This window comes from Strix aluco, chromosome Z (genome assembly GCF_031877795.1).
Source record: "Strix aluco isolate bStrAlu1 chromosome Z, bStrAlu1.hap1, whole genome shotgun sequence".
Taxonomy (NCBI): domain Eukaryota; kingdom Metazoa; phylum Chordata; class Aves; order Strigiformes; family Strigidae; genus Strix; species Strix aluco.
This window is the reverse complement of record NC_133971.1, coordinates 56,659,258-56,677,787: the sequence shown is the minus strand read 5'-3', so window position 1 is coordinate 56,677,787 and position 18,530 is coordinate 56,659,258. Positions and strand designations below refer to the sequence as shown.

At 36.8% G+C, this 18,530-nt stretch overlaps 1 protein-coding gene across 7 annotated transcripts in view; it reads left to right on the top strand.

The window, feature by feature from the left end:
- Positions 1 to 18,530, top strand: part of PAM (peptidylglycine alpha-amidating monooxygenase) — a 151,610-nt gene that overhangs the window by 107,052 nt on the left and 26,028 nt on the right. For 5 of the 7 annotated variants that reach the window (XM_074812850.1, XM_074812849.1, XM_074812845.1 and 2 more), the window contains exons 12-15: positions 288 to 391; positions 4,287 to 4,474; positions 5,136 to 5,207; positions 14,832 to 15,137. In XM_074812850.1, coding sequence (XP_074668951.1) covers positions 288 to 391; positions 4,287 to 4,474; positions 5,136 to 5,207; positions 14,832 to 15,137 — 670 coding nt within the window. The remainder of the gene's footprint in view (positions 1 to 287; positions 392 to 4,286; positions 4,475 to 5,135; positions 5,208 to 14,831; positions 15,138 to 18,530) is intronic. The other 2 variants (XM_074812848.1, XM_074812851.1) reach the window with 2 other exon arrangements.

The window sequence follows — 18,530 nt, the reverse complement described above, 5'->3', positions numbered from 1 at the left end:
GTTTTTTTAATTCTAACTGTAAATTCTAATTATCTTTATTTAAAACTGAGAAGCTGAATTTGTAGTCATGTACCCACAGATTTGCGTCACGGTATTTCCACTGGTACATGTTGTTGTGCCACTGGAAGTGAATACTGCCAGGCATTATCGTGATTACATTGCGATTCAAAAACCATTCTGAAATTACTTTTCAGGTGTGTAGGACTGTCATTCTTGTACGTGTGTGTGTGTGTGTTGACATAAATGAGACTTTTTCACTGGTTATGATGATTCATCCTGTCTTTCAGGCGTTCTATCCAGTAGAACATCCTGTAGATGTTAGCTATGATGATGTCCTAGCAGCTAGATGTGTGTTCAGTGGTGAAGGCAGAACTACAGAGACACATATAGGGTAATTTTTCTCTATTTGCTTCTTTCTCTAACCATTTTTTCACAAGGTATTGGTTATCTGTAGAAATGTATTTCTTTCATGTCTTGTTCCAAGATAATTCCAACAAACTGTCAAATTCTGCCAGAATGGTTTGTTTTGCAGTCTGCTGTCTAGTCTGCTAAAGATTTAGCTCTAAACAATATTCATTGACTTTACTTATGTGAATAATCACTTTGCTGAAGTGTTTAGAACACTTCTCAGGTGAAGCTACACTGCCAAACACCTTACTCAGATGTTGGGCTGTTCTGCACTTAGAGAAGGATTCAGAGTATCGATTCTAAAAAATGTATTTTTTAAGTTGAAACTATTGACTGTTTAAAACAAAATAATAAAGCTTCACAATTTCTCTTCAGAAAGAAAATTTATGGAAGCTTATAAAATTCTTGTAAGTTTTGACCCATCATAAAATCTAACCTTAAAAATTCAGAATAATATACCAGTTACCTTTTTTGCAATATAAAAATATACAGGCTTCTCTGAAAAACAGTAAAACATAAATGACTAATAACGATAAATAGGAGAATCTGAACTGTGTTTGTCAGTGGTGCTGTTTAGCTGAAGGTGATAGACAGAACTTTATAAGACCAAGTTGACAAATACAGCTGTAAAAATAGATTCAATATTAATATTCTCTTACCTGGCTCTAGTTCTTTTAACGTAATTCACTGTATATGTAGAGATATGAAGATTACCGGCAGAAATCTCCCCATTCTGGAAGTATGTGCTGCAGCACCCCGAAGGACAAGTTTTTTAGTGCACTGAGTACCCTAAGATTGCATCTCAGTAGGGGGTTAACGATCCAACACAAATTTGTCACTTTTCAGTGGTTAGTTAAAATGCTGATGAATAGCAGGTGAATCAAAATGCATTGTTTGAGGTTTTTACAAAGGCTGTAACACTAACAAAAATAATTCAAAATCTTAATTTAACTTTAGACCTTTTTTTGCAAGTTCTAAAAGTTTCTGTCATGTTTCTGTAGCATTCCCCAAAGTAGTTCCTGTTTGCTGAATAATCCTTGAAGTTTAAAAAACAGTCCTAGGAAAATTTATGGTCTTTTCTTTCAGTGTACTAATATGCTTTCAAAGGGGAAGTAATAGGAACAGAAATTAAAGAAAGAGGCACACATTTACGTTTTTATTACATAATTTCTACATATGAATTTTGAGAAAAAACATAAGCATTTTAAGCAAATATTTAAACATTACACAAAACCTGATGCATAATATAGAAGTATATATGGTTGGAAAATAATTATCACCATAATATGAAATGAATGGATGAAAAGGAATGCATTCACAACAATGCTGGGTATATGGAAAGATATACAGCTAAAATAAATTAAATGAAAGTTGTTTAAATCTTAGAAAGTGTTGCCCTGATGTTGCAGTTGTCTTGCTCCCATTCAGAGTGACTTATCAGTCCAAAAGAAATACCAAAAGAACCTTTGAGTTCCCAATATAAACAATAAAAAATGGGAAATGCAAACAGAAAGGGAAAATAATCCGTACCTGAAATACCTGTGAAATAATCCATACCTGAAAAGGATCAGATCAAGTCTGCATGTTCACTTTCCCTGTAATTTTCTGGCTGTTTTTGTTTTTTCTTAAACTAGCTGAAAAAAAAGACCTGATTTTGCTTGTGCAATTGACTGCATACAAGTTCAGGGTAATTACACAAGCACAGACTTAATGCCTCTGGTGTAAAAAGGCGAGACAGGAGTCATCTCTTCAAAACTTTCATAAATCATCCATTTCAATTATCTGGATTTCTCCTCAAGGTCAAACTTTTGCAAATTAAAGGGTTGAATTATCCTTTCTCAAATAAGAAGGACATCAACTATTACTAATTTATAAAGCAAGATTTCTCCTCATTCTTGCTAAAGACCAGTAAGTACTCCAGTAAGAATTGGAGCCCATTCAGTGTGAAGATCATATCTTTGTAAAGGAAAGATCCGTTGGTTGCGGTGGCTGCTTGTTTTTCCAGTTGCAATGTAATGTATTGTTTAAAACTCTTAACAGACAGAAAATAGCGCAGCCAGTATCTTTCACTTTCAAAATATGTTTAACAGGTATTGTACCATTCAAGAGAAGGTTCATGTGCCTGTAGCAAAACATTCCCCCTCAGTATTTAAGATTCTTTAACATCATTGTCTTGCTTTTCAATGCTAAATCCTCTGTTTCATTGTGCTTCACTGTATATTGTTAAGATACGAAGAACTGGGTACAGTTCTAAATATCCAAGGCAGTGGTGATAATAGGAATTTTTTAAAATTTTATTTCTTTTTAACTTGCACATCAGCATTTCTACTCATTAAACCTGTTCACAAAACAGGGTTTCTCAGGAGTTCAAAATCTAATGGAAGGATTCTGGGTTTTCTGTGAATTTACTAAAACTGTCGTTGACAGAGTTGTTTTGGGTTTTTTTAACTGTAAATATTTAAAATTATCAACTTTGAAATGTTTAGACACAGTAATGTGTCAGATGAACCAGAGTTTGTGTGGGTTCCACATCCCCTTATCAACTGATTTTTAAAGAGGAGGCAATTATGGTGACAGATACTGGTAGTCCAGCAGCAAAGTTAATACTTTCTAAAAGCTTCAGCAGAGCTTGCCAAGTCAGAGTTTGATTTTTGTGGTGTCCAAGGGACGCTAAATTGCAAAGCATGGGAAAATACCAATTCCCCTTTTGAAGCAGTCTCTTCTCCCATGTTCCCCGTCTCCCCTCCGTCTGGTGTCATTATTGTTGCTATGGTGAATAAATGAATGCTACAGGATGCTGCTGGAAAAGTCAATGCTGACATCTTTTGCAAGCAACTAATAGGCCACCCCCATATCTTTTAATGAGTGTGGGCTCACTGGATAATTGTGAAAGCTAATTAAAAAATCTTAGTTTAAACCCCTTTATTTTGTGAACCTTTATCAGTCCTATCTTATTCCATTGTCAACATTGTAGCTATAAATAAAAGATACCAACCTATATGGCAGAGGAAAAAAATAAACAGATCACAGCTGCGTAGAGGCCCTATATTGTCTGCTTCAGAAAGTAATACTTTTCAGAAAAAAATCTTTCTTGTGCCAGCTGTTTTTTCTATTGAAGACAGGATTATGTAGCAGTACAGAAGAGCCTCTTCTGTTTCAAGTACATGCACAATATTTATCAAAGAACTGAATTTTGGTAGTGTTTAATCATTCCTCTTGCACTCAAGTTTTCCTTAGAGAAGCTTGTCATCAATTTATTCTCAAGATGGCAGCGCCATCTTCCCTTCAGGAGATATTTACAGTGTCTTAATATATAATGAAATTAAGTTTTGCTGCACTAGAAGCAGTGTGATTGGCCAATAAATGGATGAACTTGAACATGGGGATAAAAATCTGTCATAAAAGATAGCTGCTGAAATGAAACATAGACGTTATTTACCACGATTTTAAATTAGGTTTGCCCCTAAATTAAATTGATAGAGAAGTACATAAATGGTGATGTAATGAATGATACAGTTCTGTTGTATTTAATCAGAACATGTGCATATTTGATGACAACTGGGGATTATGAGGAGTATACTGGGGAAAAAAGAAGGAAGAACAGTTTAAATAGTTTGCAATTTCCTGTAGAATCTAAACCAAATTCTTAGGAATTTCTGAGATACCTGGGGATGTTGTGCAGACTGGTCTTCTTTAGTATAAACTGAAAGAAACTTTTGATATTTGCTGCAATGAAGCTATTAAATGTTTTAGTGTGGGACTTGTAAACATTTCATTGCAACTTTTTAATATTCTGTTAAACAAGTTAGATTAATGGAATAACAGCTGTATTCAGCTCATTTTTTTCCTAACTGCTGCATCTTTTCTGTGTTGTATAGGGGAACAGCCAGTGATGAAATGTGTAACTTTTACATTATGTACTATATGGAAGCCAAGCATGCTGTCTCATATATGACCTGCACACAGAATGCAAACCCTGAGATATTCAGAAATATACCGCAGGAGGCAAATATTCCTATTCCAGTCAAGTCTGATATGCTGAAGATGACACATGGACATCATGAAGGTAAAAAAATTTTAATCCATTTTATTCAAGACTTTTTATGCTCACTGATGTGTTTGTCTGAGTTGCTTTGATATGCTAAATTTTCATTAAAAGAAAATGTAATTCTGAATAAAATTCAAATCACTAATTATAGATCATCATGAGATTCTGCTTTTGTTTTTGGTGGAAATGTATGCCATAGTCTTTTGTCTGTTTCTTCCTATTGTCGTCTTTCAATTTCCAACATATTTTTATAGCTACATGAGCTGTGTACCCAAAAGATTGACCTCTTTTCTATGCCAAATGTTAGTACTTTACATTAACAGGTTCTTAATATTCGCTTTATCTTCGATCTGTTTCCTACAGAGTCGAATCATAACATTTCTGTAGTTTTCTGGATCCCACTGCCTTGTGGAAGGCAATCAAATGTTTATATTGAACACTGGTAGGCATGTAAGCTGCAACAGCAGTATTATCCAGAAGTAATGACTGGTATGTCTGTGTAGCAAAGTACAAATCTTACTTTTTATTTCCAGTTGTTTTACTGCAGCACCGTTCCGTACGACTACTATAGATAAAAATACCAAATACTCATTTCAGAAGGCCTTTGTTTCCCCAGTAGGAAGACACTCAATGCCATTCACAGGCAGAGGTTAACATATATCCTAAATCCATTTTTCAGAAACCAAGGATACTGGTAAAAGTTCTTTGCTGCAGCAGGACAAAAAAGAAAAGGACAAGATTTTGGATCAGGGTATGTACTTGTTTACTTCTATGTCAAATAAGGGACTCACTAATGTAAAATATTGATAAATTGTATCCTGATTGTTAGCAAGTTATGAAGTTTTTAATCTGTTTATTTTTAATTGATGCAATTTGAAATGTTTTGTACTGCTAATGGGATTGAATGCTATATAAGAAGTAACAAAAAAAATCAGTCTACCACTGATCTCTAGCCTTGTAGGTAAAATTTGTTAGTGCATTTTAATCTCATTCGATTTTCCTGTTCTTAATTTGCTAAAGAGGACTGTAATTTATCTGTAAGTGCAATCCTAAAGAATGGACGCAAAGAAGTAGTCCTATAGTATGTAACTATTCTATATGTAACTATCTGCTATTAGCTCTTTGCCTGTTTTTTGTTTTTTATTGCTATGTATGTATTAGGGAATAATATGTTCTTATGTTTCAATATTGGTTGTATATGCAGTGGGTTAAGTGCAACTAATGTTTAATACTGAATTATTTTTCACTACATTTCTGCATATGTGCATATACATGTAACAACTTATGCACAGATGTGTGCACTACTTAGTTGCAGGAAAAAATCCATGACTGTTATAAAGCTTCTAGAAATATGCTGAATGTTATTTATGTTTCAGAGGTATATTAAAATAAGACTGTACTTTCACGTTCTTGTGGATCATATGCTATTAGATCCATTGGTTTAGTATCAAGATTTTTATTGACACTAAGCGGAAGACCTCATCAGCTATAGTTTTTTGAACAATGTTGAGGCTCAAGGACTACATAAATTAAAGGCAAACTTCCTTTTGCCTTTAATGAGAGCAAAGATTAGTCCAGTGTTTAGAGTTTTTGATAACATCTCCCAAAGGGGCTAGATTTTCTATATACTCTGCCATTTTACAGAGTTAACTCAAATAATTAAATTACTGTTACATAAAAACTAACTTTTACAGTGTAAGAGTCTTGACTGAAAGTACCTTAAACTACTAGAGACAATATTTACAATTCCATACCTGAAACATATCTTAGTCAATTCAAGGTGGATTTTTTTAGAAAGATACAATTCTAATTTTTTTTTTAAATCCTATTCCAGAGCAGAATGAGCAAGCTGCTTACAAATTTATATCAAGATTTATGCTGACAAGCTGCTTCACCCTTGTGTTACTAATAAGTGCATTAGCATTTGGTTGAGGATCTTGTGATGTGTGTGCTTTATTATATTCATTAATATTCGAAATACAGTGTTGAAACAAGGTCCTGTTTTTAGAATCTTCTTAATTTGTCTTCAAAATGTATTTCAAAGCCACATTTCTGCAACGCAGACTCATTTTCTGAAACTACTATTTAGTATATATCCTCATCTAACATGTTTCTTTGGAAACACACTGCATTGTTTTGTCCATTTCAAATTAATTGGGATCATGATGTGAAATATCAAAACACAGTAGTTGCCGTAAGAGAATTTTGTTTCATGTTCTTAATTGTTAGTTTAAGATAAATTTTCCCATCATTTACAGAAGCCTGGCTTCAATTTTACGTTGATACAACTCTAACTTTAGTTGAATTATGTGTATGTAAGCAAAAAAAACCAAAAGGAAAAATCAGATCAGGTTTGGTTTTATTTTTGTCTCCAAAGAGGGAGAGTTGGGTGACTGTTTTAGAAAGTGGTTTCTGATCCTACAAGCACTTGAGCACCTGATAAGATACCCTGGGAAGACCAGGAGCTGAAAGTGGTCCGCTGAAATGTGCATACAAAAATTACATACAAACTGGGAGTCTGCTTTTGTGGGGCTAAGCAGTTTTATGTAATTGCATTGCAGATTTGTCCATCTCCTCAAGTAAATTCAATGAGTTAGCCAATATCAACCAAGTCTGAACAAGGTTTTAACAACAGGAAAATTCTACAGTTTGGAGGGAGGGGGCAGTTGACCCCTAAGATGCACAGAAGCAAATACGTATTTCACTGAGTTAAAGGTTATAACAAATTTTTCTCTTAATGGTCTGGCATGACATACTCTATATGAAAAGCTTATCTACAAAGCACAGATCCACCAAAATGTGGTACCATCACACAACACAGATGATCAGGCCCAGTCAGCATGGTTTTATGAAGGGCAGGTCCTGTTTGACAAACCTGATCTCCTTCTATGACAGGGCGACCTGCTTATTGGATGAGGGAAAGGCTGTGGATGTTGTCTACCTTGAATTTAGTAAGGCCTTTGACACCGTTTCCCACAGCATTCTCCTGGTGAAACTGGCTGCTCATGGCTTGGATGGGCACACACTTCGCTGGGTAATAAACTGGCTGGATGGCCGGGCCCAAAGAATTGTGGTGAATGGAGTTACATCCAGTTGGTGGCCGGTCACGAGTGGTGTCCCGCAGGGCTTGGTTTTGGGGCCACTCCTGTTTAACATCTTTATTGATGACCTAGATGAGGGGATCGAGTGCACCCTCAGTAAGTTTGCAGATGACACCAAGTTGGGTGGGAGTGTTGATCTGCTCGAGGGTAGGGAGGCTCTGCAGAGGGATCTGGACAGGCTGGAGCGATGGGCTAAGGCCAACTGTATGAGCTTCAATAAGGCCAAATGCCAGGTGCTGCACTTCAGCCATAACAACCCCCAGCAGCGCTACAGGCTTGGGGAGGAGTGGCTGGAGAGCTGCCAGTCAGAGAGGGACCTGGGGGTGTTGATTGACAGCCGGCTGAACATGAGCCAGCAGTGTGCCCAGGTGGCCAAGAAGGCCAATGATATCCTGGCTGTATCAGAAATAGCGTGGCCAGCAGGGACAGGGAAGTGATCTTACCCCTGTACTTGGCACTGGTGAGGCCACACCTCGATGACTTGTGTTCAGTTTTGGGCCCCTCACTACAAAAAGGACATTGAATTACTCGAGCGTGTCCAGAGAAGGGCAACGAAGCTGGTGAAGGGTCTGGAGCACAGGTCTTATGAGGAGCGGCTGAGGGAACTGGGGCTGTTTAGTCTAGAGAAGAGGAGGCTGAGGGGAGACCTCATCGCCCTCTACAACTACCTGAAAGGAGGTTGCAGAGAGATGGGGATGAGTGTCTTTAACCAACTAATAAGTGATAGGACAAGAGGTAGTGGCCTCAAGTTGTGCCAGGGAAGATTTAGACTAGATATTAGGAAGCATTTCTTTGCAGAATGGGTTGTTAGGCATTGGAATGGTCTGCCCAGGGCAGTGGTGGAGTCCCCATCCCTGGAGGTGTTTAAGAGTCAGGCTGACATAGTGCTTAGGGATATGGTGTAGTTGGGAACTGTCAATGTTAGTTAATGGTTGGACTAGATGATCTTCAAGGTCTTTTCCAATCTAGATGATTCTATGATTCTGTGAAAAAGAAAACAGCCTCACTTAATATTTTTTAGTGCTCAGGAATCTTTCCGATGCTTTCATCAAAGCAACAGATTAAATTAGTATGGTAGGACTCACATGAAAAATAATAGCAGGCTAGAAGCCATTTTGAAAGTTGTTTTGGCCTATTATGTCAAACTGTGTCCAATGTAACTTCAAACAAATAGACATTTTATTCACTTCTACAATGCCTTTCCGTGCCTTTCTCCCCTTCTTTTCTACCAGCAGTGTTATCTTATGTATACCTGTTAGAATGATCTTAGTAGCTTCATCTAGGAGCCAAAGAAGGCAAAGAAAATTAAACTTTTGATTTTGATAAAAGTTATTTGGAAGGCATTTGTTTCTTCCCAATCTTGAAGCTGATACTTGTAGCCAAATTTCCATATCTTCATCAGGAAGATAGTTCTTCATCTTAAGTACACATTCTCTGATGTGACTCTTAACATATTACATAGACATTACCTGAGATTTAAGATGAGGTGAAGTCGTAGTTGAAGTCCATATCATTTGGATCCTGATTTCAGCACTTCTGAAAAGGCAAAGCACTGTCTATTTTTGCCACATGAAGACACTAAACAGAAGCACATCCTGATAAGACAGAAATATGTAGTCTCAGAATACACTCCATTTTATTCAGGGATAAGAAACCCAAAGTCAACTATGAAAACTTGTCTTTTACTACAGTTATAAAGGGACCAAGACATGAGTTTGGAAGGACCTACATACTGGCTCAATGTCAGATCAGGCATGCTCAAGAAGAGGAGACTTTCAATACAAGCATTCACACCAACTGAGCTGCAGCAACACACAGATGAACTTTGCAGTATCAGTCCTCTGTCAACACGGAAGAGTGCTTGCTAGATTTTTGCACTTGATCCCTCAGTTCTGGTTATTTCCTGATAAGACATTGTTTTGTCAGAAGACTGCAGTAGTGGTTTCATGTTTGAAATCCTGTTCAGTCTGACTCCTAAAAAAAATCTGAAATGTCAGTGACAGGCTGGAGAGCCTCTCTGAACTGTCTCAGTGAAACAGTGTACAGGCATTATGACACAAATACATATTGTGGAGATGAGAATTCTCTCACACCACCAGAGTGTCTTTGCCTTTTTTCTAAAACGCAGTGAGTTTTCACATATGTATCTTAATAGTTACACATTGGAGCTCTCTGGACAGACTTACTATGGCTGAATTTCCCATCTATCTCATAGCTTCGTCCTGTAGCACCATGGCTAGGTACTTCATCCAAACTGAAAATTGGTACTTCCAACAGCATAATGGTGTGCTGCATAAGGACCATGGACAGCGACTGCTCACTGCAAGTTGGCGAACTCACACTACTGCTGAAAAGAAAAGGACTGTTTTTAAACATGGATAGTTCAACACCATTAGGATTCTACCCGGACCTTGGTGTTCAACATACTAAACTGTTTTATTAACCTTAAACTAATCTGGTCTTTTATTGAGATCAGGTGGGATTCAGCTCATGGTTTGCGATGAAATCACCAATGTTATGATTTTATTTGTTTGTATAACTGTTTTCCAAAACACTGTTCTGTAAAATTTTCCTAGTGTAGAACTGCCATAGTAATTAAGTTTAAACTTACTGGAATATGCTTGTGCATTGTTTCATTCTGGAGATGTTGGTCTCTGTCACTTCCTCCAGAATAGAAGCTGTCACTTCCTCCAGAATAGAATAGACTGTACGTATTTGTAGCAAATCATCTTTTAGTGTATTACATAGAGCAGTGGTTCTCAACCTGTGGTCTGCGAACCCCTAGGGGGCCGCGATGTCATCACGGAGGGTCCGCAGAGACTTAAAGCAGGGGTAAGGAACATCCAGCCCAGAAACACTTCGTCTGGCCTGTGACAAGCACTGCACCTCCTTTTCCCACAGCCCCCTCCTCTCAATACTCCTCTCATCTCCTCTCATACTCAAGTCCAACCACACATACACACACACCCCCACCTGCCTTGATGCGCATGAGAGGGAGCGCACCCTCACCTTTGCCAGGTGACTCCCCTTGGCCGTCAAATTCACCAGCAAGTCCCTCCATTACTGGGCTCTTCAGGGCTGGCCTCCGGTAACAAGCATGAAGGTGCTTTCCCAGTCCCAGCGCTGCCCCTTGAGGCAGTCTAGTGCTTTAAATCTTGAGTTAAGTCTTGGTGGTCCACGGCTACAAAAGGTATTTAAGGTGGTCCATGGTGAAGGAAGGGTTGAGAACCCCTGACATAGAGGGAACTGTCCTGGTAGCTTACATATAAGAAGTGCATGTAGGTATCCTCTCTGAAACTAATCTAATCAGTCAGCTTCCCTGAGACTGCACTGCTAGACTCAGTTATTTCATCAAGAGCAAGTTGTTCATTCACCCATGTCTTCTTCTAGTCATACTCAGGCATTCTGAAGGCCAGTCTGTCTCCTCTCAAACAAGACCAAACAAATAACATGGTGCATCTTGCTGGTGTTCCTTTCCCACTGAGTATCTTCAGGCAAGCAACATCCTTCAACTGTTCCAGCTAGTACAAGACAGCTGTGAATCAGCAACACAAGATTGTTATTTGATGTTTGCTGTATACTGCTTTGCAGAAAGGAACTGTTAATCAGAAACAACAGGAGTCTGCTCTTTGCTAGTCATCATAGTGAATTCTGAACTATTTCTTAAAAATACACTACTTCAAATTTATTGGAATCTTCCTGGGGATCACAAACAAGCTGAAAAACATTGGTCCCAAATAATATGGGACCTCCATTGAATGTGTGGAGTTTAGGGAACAGCTGCATACATTGAGTAATCTGGAAACTTCAATTCTTCCTTTTCACATCTGCACACAACTTTTCTGCTTTGTAAATACTCTTGAGTTGTGTCAGGATGACAAGAAATTGACAGAAGACTTCAGCTACTGTTTGTGTCAAGCATATGTAGATGCTGGGGCAGATATGTGGACTTCATGGATGTCTTTTTAACTTGAAGTATAGAGATTTCATCTTCTCAAGCACATTTACTTAAGGTAAAGATCACAGTTTCAGAGCAGCTACACTTCAAACCACTTTCACTCTCTGAGGCACATGCTTTTTCATACATTTAGACAGTTCCTAAATATTCTTAACTCTTGGGTTTACAACACCCCTGCTTAATGAAAGCACCAATAGGACAAGCTCAACTTGGAAAATATCTCATCTATAGCCACTGATAGTGACATACTCAAATCACCTTATTCTGTACTCCACTGTTTGAAAGTTCTTCATATATCTTATGATCGTAGGCTCAGTGCTAGAAGAAAACTAAAACTGATCAGCCTACTTGGAGTTGAGTCCCTGATTAATAGCTCCCATAAAGACCACTGGAATTTTCTATGAAAGCATCTTGTCCTAAAAACTGTGCCCTGGCCTTTTGTTGTTTTTAAGTTGAATTCCCCTGCTCGCTTTTCTTCTTGTTGTCCACTGAGTCCTATCTCTTACCAGTTGTTTTTGTAGTAAGAGAAACTAATTTCAGACAGGTAAACTGAAGCACTTTTTTGTTTGTTTTAAATCAACAAGTAATTTCTATTTTAGAGGGTGAGATAATTATTCTCTGCCAGCCACTGCACAACAGAGACAGAATGCAGTATCTTTGGCTGAAGCAGGAAGCTGGCAAACTTCTTTGTTCAAATAGGATGAGCATATGAGTTGTGAGTTAGGGATCTGAAACCTTTATACAAACTGTAGCGTGTTGTTCTTTTTGTGACCAAGAACTACAAGTAAATTGATCATACTGTTGATACAGAACTAGGAAAGACTGAACTGGGCAAAAATCACTAACATGACTTTAAAAATGTCTGCAGTTTAAAATAGCACCAGGCTTGCTGGTTTAGGGAGACTTTTCACAGTTGCATTAGGCAGAACACTGCTTTTACCATTCAAACCTCTCTTTTAGAAATGATTGCATATAGAGAAGTCAGTGGATTTTGCTCAGCTGTGGGTCTCCAGCCATGGATAAAACCAAAAAATTTGTATATATAAACTTTGTTTAATTTTTTAAATGGTGCAAAAGTATAGTTAAGGCTAATGGAGAGTATTTTAATACTGAATGTTTCCTAAGTAAAGGAAATTCCAGATGTGTTTCTACATCAGCACCAATTCTTGGATGCTTTAAGTAGAGACTACTGAACCTGATTGATGTAATTATAAATCTTTTTATATAAATTTATATAAATATACTATTTATATAAATATGGTTTGTGTCCAAAACTTCTATCATATTTTTTTGAGTATTTGGAATTGTTCTGAATCAATAGTTGGACTAGATGCTTCACAATTGTATTTGGAGCAAATAATTCATTTTTGTTATATAGCTTAACAGTTTTTTCTCTTATCTAATTTGCTTTGTTAATTTCATTGAAATTGGCCCTGTTACTTCAGTAGTTACTTCTGCAGAAGATTTCATCTGGGATATTTCATTTACAAGGACAAGGAATGGAATCCTGCTCAAAATCATTGAACCTAGGACTGTTTATAAACATGAGAAATCCTCTTAGGGTCATTTCCAAAAGACTTAAATTCCTCTGTTCCAGGCTGCAAGTGATGGTTTCTGGTTCTGGATGGGGTTTTTTGGTGAAAGCTTTATTAGTTACAGTTTTGCTTTTCGAAAAGGTGTCTTACGTAGCCTGTCATAAAATAATACAAATTCTTAATTACGAGTGATTTGTACTTAAAATAAAAGAGCGGTATACCTAGTTGCATTAAATCTTAGAGCATATTGGATGTCTCTTTCCATTCAAATGGTGCAGTTGTATTTAACAGAACTGATAAAAGTTTCAGGCAGCCAAGGTATTTGGTTAATAAATTCTAACAAGTTGGGTACCTGCTGGTTAGCAGAGAATCCCAGGAGAGGTGTATACTTGTCATAGTGTCAGCGCTTTATTTAATCCTTCAAAAAGAATTGAACATTGAGTTCATCAAAACTTCTTTGGCTGGTTTGAATATTTTGTGAAGAAAATTGTGGTTCTGGAATTTACATGCCTAATTTTCAGTTGTTTGCTTTGAGCTTTTGTTCTGGAATTGGCTGAAATGCTTGTTGGTGTCTAAGAAAGGTGTAGTGATAACTGCATTGCTAGAAAGCACCTTGAGAAAATACTGTTCCCTGCATTGCCAGATGATGCTGTGACTAAGGAATGTTACTATTTGGAGGAAGAGGAGGAACAGGACCCAGACCGAATTAATAAATGAAAATTTAATGGTTCACAAAGAAGAAAGTGTCTTCTTTCTACAGTATCTTCTATGTAATCTATTTGCAATTGTGAAAGTTTGTTTTCTTACAGCCTAAGCTTCTTATGCAATGACAGATTTCAAAGAAATATATTTTGAAATGCATCATGACTGTCTGTAATTGTCTTTATAAGTGAACAAATGGATAAAAATACAGAATTTTTACCTCTTTGTTTTGTAACATAGAATAAGTCTGCAGTAGCCTGGCAAATCCAGATAAATCCATCATAAATATTCTTTCACTGAAATTTGCACACTTTTTTGGTTTTCTTTTTTTCTTTTTCTTCTTTTGCATTTTTGTTTTCATTTTTCTTTTTCTTTTTTCCTTTTCCTTTTTTCCCTTCTCCTTCTCCTCCTCCTCCTCCTCCTCCTCCTCCTCCTTCTCCTTCTCCTTCTCCTCCTCCTTCTCCTCCTCCTTCTTCACCTTCTCCTCCTTCTCCTTCTCCTCCTTCTCCTTCTCCTCCTTCTCCTCCTCCTCCTTCTTCTCCTTCTCCTTCTCCTTCTCCTTCTCCTTCTCCTTCTCCTTCTCCTTCTCCTTCTCCTTCTCCTTCTCCTTCTCCTTCTCCTTCTCCTTCTCCTTCTCCTTCTCCTTCTCCTTCTCCTTCTCCTTCTCCTTCTCCTTCTCCTTCTCCTTCTCCTTCTTCTCCTTCTCCTTCTCCTCCTCCTTCTCCTCCTTCTCCTTCTCCTTCTCTTTCTTTCTTCAGCTTTTCTCTTCCCTTTTTCTTTTTTTCTTTTTCCCAAGAACCTCTGTGTAGAGGTGATAATTGTTTGATGCCAGAGTGTAAGGTAAAAGTGGACATTTATATGTAAATTAAAGTTGATAAAGATTTACCATTATCTTTTCATAGCAAAGACTTGGCTCACTCAATTCCCAAGGCTGAAACAGTTCCCTCTTATACTACTTTTGACAATGACCATTTGAGTAACTTTGTTACATTATAATTTGCTGAAGTTTCTAAAACTACACGATCTGTTATAATTGTTTTATCCCTCCTTTCCTCTTATCTTTTCTCTTTTCTGTGCAGGTGATTTCTATTCGCTCCTTTCCAAGCTGCTAGGAGAAAGGGAAGATGTTGTGCATGTGCATAAGCATAACCCTACAGAAAAGTCAGAATCCTATCTTGTAGCTGAGATTGCTAATGTAGTCCAAAAGAAGGATCTTGCCAGAGAGATCACAAATCATGATGAAAGGGACCATACTATTCTTGTCAGAGACAGAATTCACAAATTTCACAGACTAGAGTCTACCCTGAGGCCACCAGAGAACAGACATTTCTCTTTACAACGGCCTAAACATGGTGAGGGAAGCTGGGAAAAAGAACATACAGGAGGTGGGTTAGGGGTTAATTTTATGCAGTGAAATGCAGTGTAAGATCTGTGATCCTCATTAGCAAAATCTGAAGGGAATATCAGTTGATGCTTGGAAGTACTTTATGTGACAGTTTTCCTAATTATGGAAATGTTCTCCTATTTTAGAAGTATTTCAGTGGGGTTGTTTCCCCCTTCATGTGTGAAGAAAGAATGTATACCAATTGCACAATACCAGTACTTTTTGGAACATATTTTTTCTAGTCTCAAGACTAATGTTTTTGTATCAATTTTGCTAAAACAAGATAAACACAGTCATGGGAAGTGAAGAATTTTCTTAGGAGAAGTAACCACTACAAAATGGTCACTGGGATAATCAATGCATTTTATGAGTTTTCTGATTAACTTGGTTTGTCAGGTACAGAATTTTATAGAATTTATTGCTGTAATTCTATCGGACATCTTTTCTCTCCTTCAGAAGGAGTGGTAGCTAATCCTCAAAAATTTTTCAGAAGTAAAATTTTCTGCATATTTATTTCAAATTGGACTTGGCTATCCAAATATTCTTGGACAGGCTGTTTTATTATGCCATTCCCTTCAGGTTTCTATGACAGCATAAACCATGGAAGCATTGTGTTTGTTTTACTTGCATTTTGGTCTCTGTGATACTGATTGTGCTTAGTCTTACTTGCTAATGTGGAAAGCCAGATAATGCAGCATGTGATGAGTATCTCATAAAAGAAACTGGTATGTATGCATGAAAGTCATCTGTTTGCATAAGCTGTAGCATCACATGTTTGCTGTTACATTGCAACCAGCCAGCTTGATGTGTTCAGGTACTGTTGTACACAGATATACATCTTTCATCATCTATTTAATTTTTATTTCAGTTCAAAATATTAGCATGTATTGTCTCCACTTATGTGAGATTCTGCTAGAGTATTCAAATCACCAGAATTCTGGGTTTGTATTTAACTGAAAACCAAAGATGAAGTCTTTCCAGTGTTACATTATTCTAGTCAGTTAAATGAGAGCTCGTCAGGTTATTGGCACAAGGGCAAAAACAGGTGGGATGTTAGCATGTGCCTGACATAAGTGTAAATGATAAATAATTTTATGAAATTAAACACACTTGCAACACTGAAATTAAATGCTCAGAAGAGTAATGTGTGTAGCATTTTTGCAAAACCAGTTGTTCAGTTCAGACTAATAGCATGTGGTGTGTAGAGGGGGAAAAAAGAAATTTCTGTTGTGTTTTAACTGATCCAGAAGAGGGAGTGTCAATGAACTGAATAAATGTCTTGGTTGGCACACCATATGGCATAAGTTCTAACAACAGAAAGTATTCCCTTGGCTACTTTAGTAGATACATATTTTGGGGGAATTTGTTGGTGGAGTACTAATTAATAAATGGACTTTCAAATGATGCAGTTTTTAGTTACAGCAAAAAGGAAAACTGAAATTATCTTAATTGGCATTGATTTTTTTTAATGTTTGTGACTAACTACAGAAATTCTGAACTGCAGAAGCCGTCAGCACCATCTTCTGACAAAAGAACTTTTGATAGCAATAAAATCTTTAAGCACATGTTTAGTTTCTGTTTTGGGAAGTATTTACGTATTAGAAGAACAAAACCTTCCATAACAGAACTTTTCTCTTCAGAGGAAGAAGTGGAACATAAGTTGTTTTAGCTTGCCTTATTAAATCAAAAAATTTGCACCCTTCATAAAATTCTTTTCTATATTGAATTTAAAAAATTCTCAGTATTTCTTTGGACAAGACTCTGGTTGCTGTTAAATTAATTTCATTTAACTGTTTAAAAATTACCAGAATTAAAATAGTTTTTAATATTTTCAGTCTTGCAAATATTCCACATTTAAACATGTGACTGGCCTGAAATAGCAAGTAACCAATACATTAAGTAAGGTTATAAATGTTGTGGTTTATAACTTCATACTACTGCTCTTCCTGCACTATTGTTGTCTTCTTACCCCAAGCCTAGTCACTAATTCAGGTTGTTCAACATCACTGCAACCAGTACAATTATACCTCCTAATTAAGGCAAACAGTGTGATTTTCCAATTTTTAAAACTCCTTTCTGCATTGCTTACTTATATTTGTCAAGATTTAAATGACTACTCTGATGGCACTGAGTAAATGCAACATGACTAAAATTTGTAAAGCTAGCAAGAGCTTCCAGGGATTTCTGGACAGTAAATTGCAATTTCGCCAATGAATAAGGCTCTATTCTTTCACTTAGAGGTTGATTTGCATGTTCTAAATCTGTGTAATTTTTTATAGTTTTATTGATGAAAGGAATGACTGTAAATTACAAGGTAGAACATCTGGTACTTAGTTTAGAAATCTCATTTACAACAAAACTGGCGTTTATATTTTTTTAAGTAATTGTAAATTATTTTAATGGGGAAAAGTAATTTTCATTGGTTTCATGTGTAACTTTTCCATGGACCACTTAGTTTTGTAGGGAATTAATAATCAGTCTTAGAAAAATGAAGTCTAAATTTAGTAAGTTTCTGTGAAAAGCTAGTTGCCTTAAGATAAAACCATATCAATTGACCTTCAGTATAAGACTTGCAAAAGGAAAAGAAAATATAACAATAATAAACCAATTTTGGACAAGTGTGAGAAAAAACCTAAAGGTTGTGTAGAGTCTGGAGTTCTTGTGATTAGATTGTATTTCACTGTATATTCATTTTATTATTTTGATCTATCAGAAATCTTTTAGTCCTTTAAGAGTAAGTATAAACATTTTGTATTTTATAGTGCCTGCCTTTTAAGAGCCTGAATTTTACAGAAGCCAGAATCTAGGCTTTCTATGTTTAGCCTTTTAATGTTTCTAGCTTTTTTGCAAAAGGCTCAGAGGCCTTTTGCAAGGAAAACTGTAACATTAAACAGTTTTCCACAAGTTAACTTGGACTGATATGGGATAAGCAAGTGAGGAAGCAGACACTGGATTTTCATCCTTCTTTTCTAAATCCTAATGTCCATGAATGCACTTGGTACTGCACCTGCTGTGACCAACTGAACTGTACAGAATTATGAATATGTATAATTTTTTTCTTTACAGCTTTTCTTTTAGCTTGGAACTTTTGTTCATCTAAAATTGCTCCAGAGTAGAATTTCTTGTTTTGGAAGTTTCTGGTTACTGTCTTGGATTCACTGCAGTTGCTGGTTTGCCTTAGGTCTGTGTTAGCCTAAAGAGTTTCTCCATCACCTACTCTAGCTATGGTATCTAAAACTACAAAGATAAAATAATCTCTTAGTCTGTGGTAGGTTTTCAGCACTGGTTTTACTTTTTCCCTGTGTAGATTGTAAAAAATGGTTTTCCCTTCACCCCATCCTTGCTGTTACTGCTCAGACTACATCTCTTACAAGTGAAATGGAAGGAAGGCAAT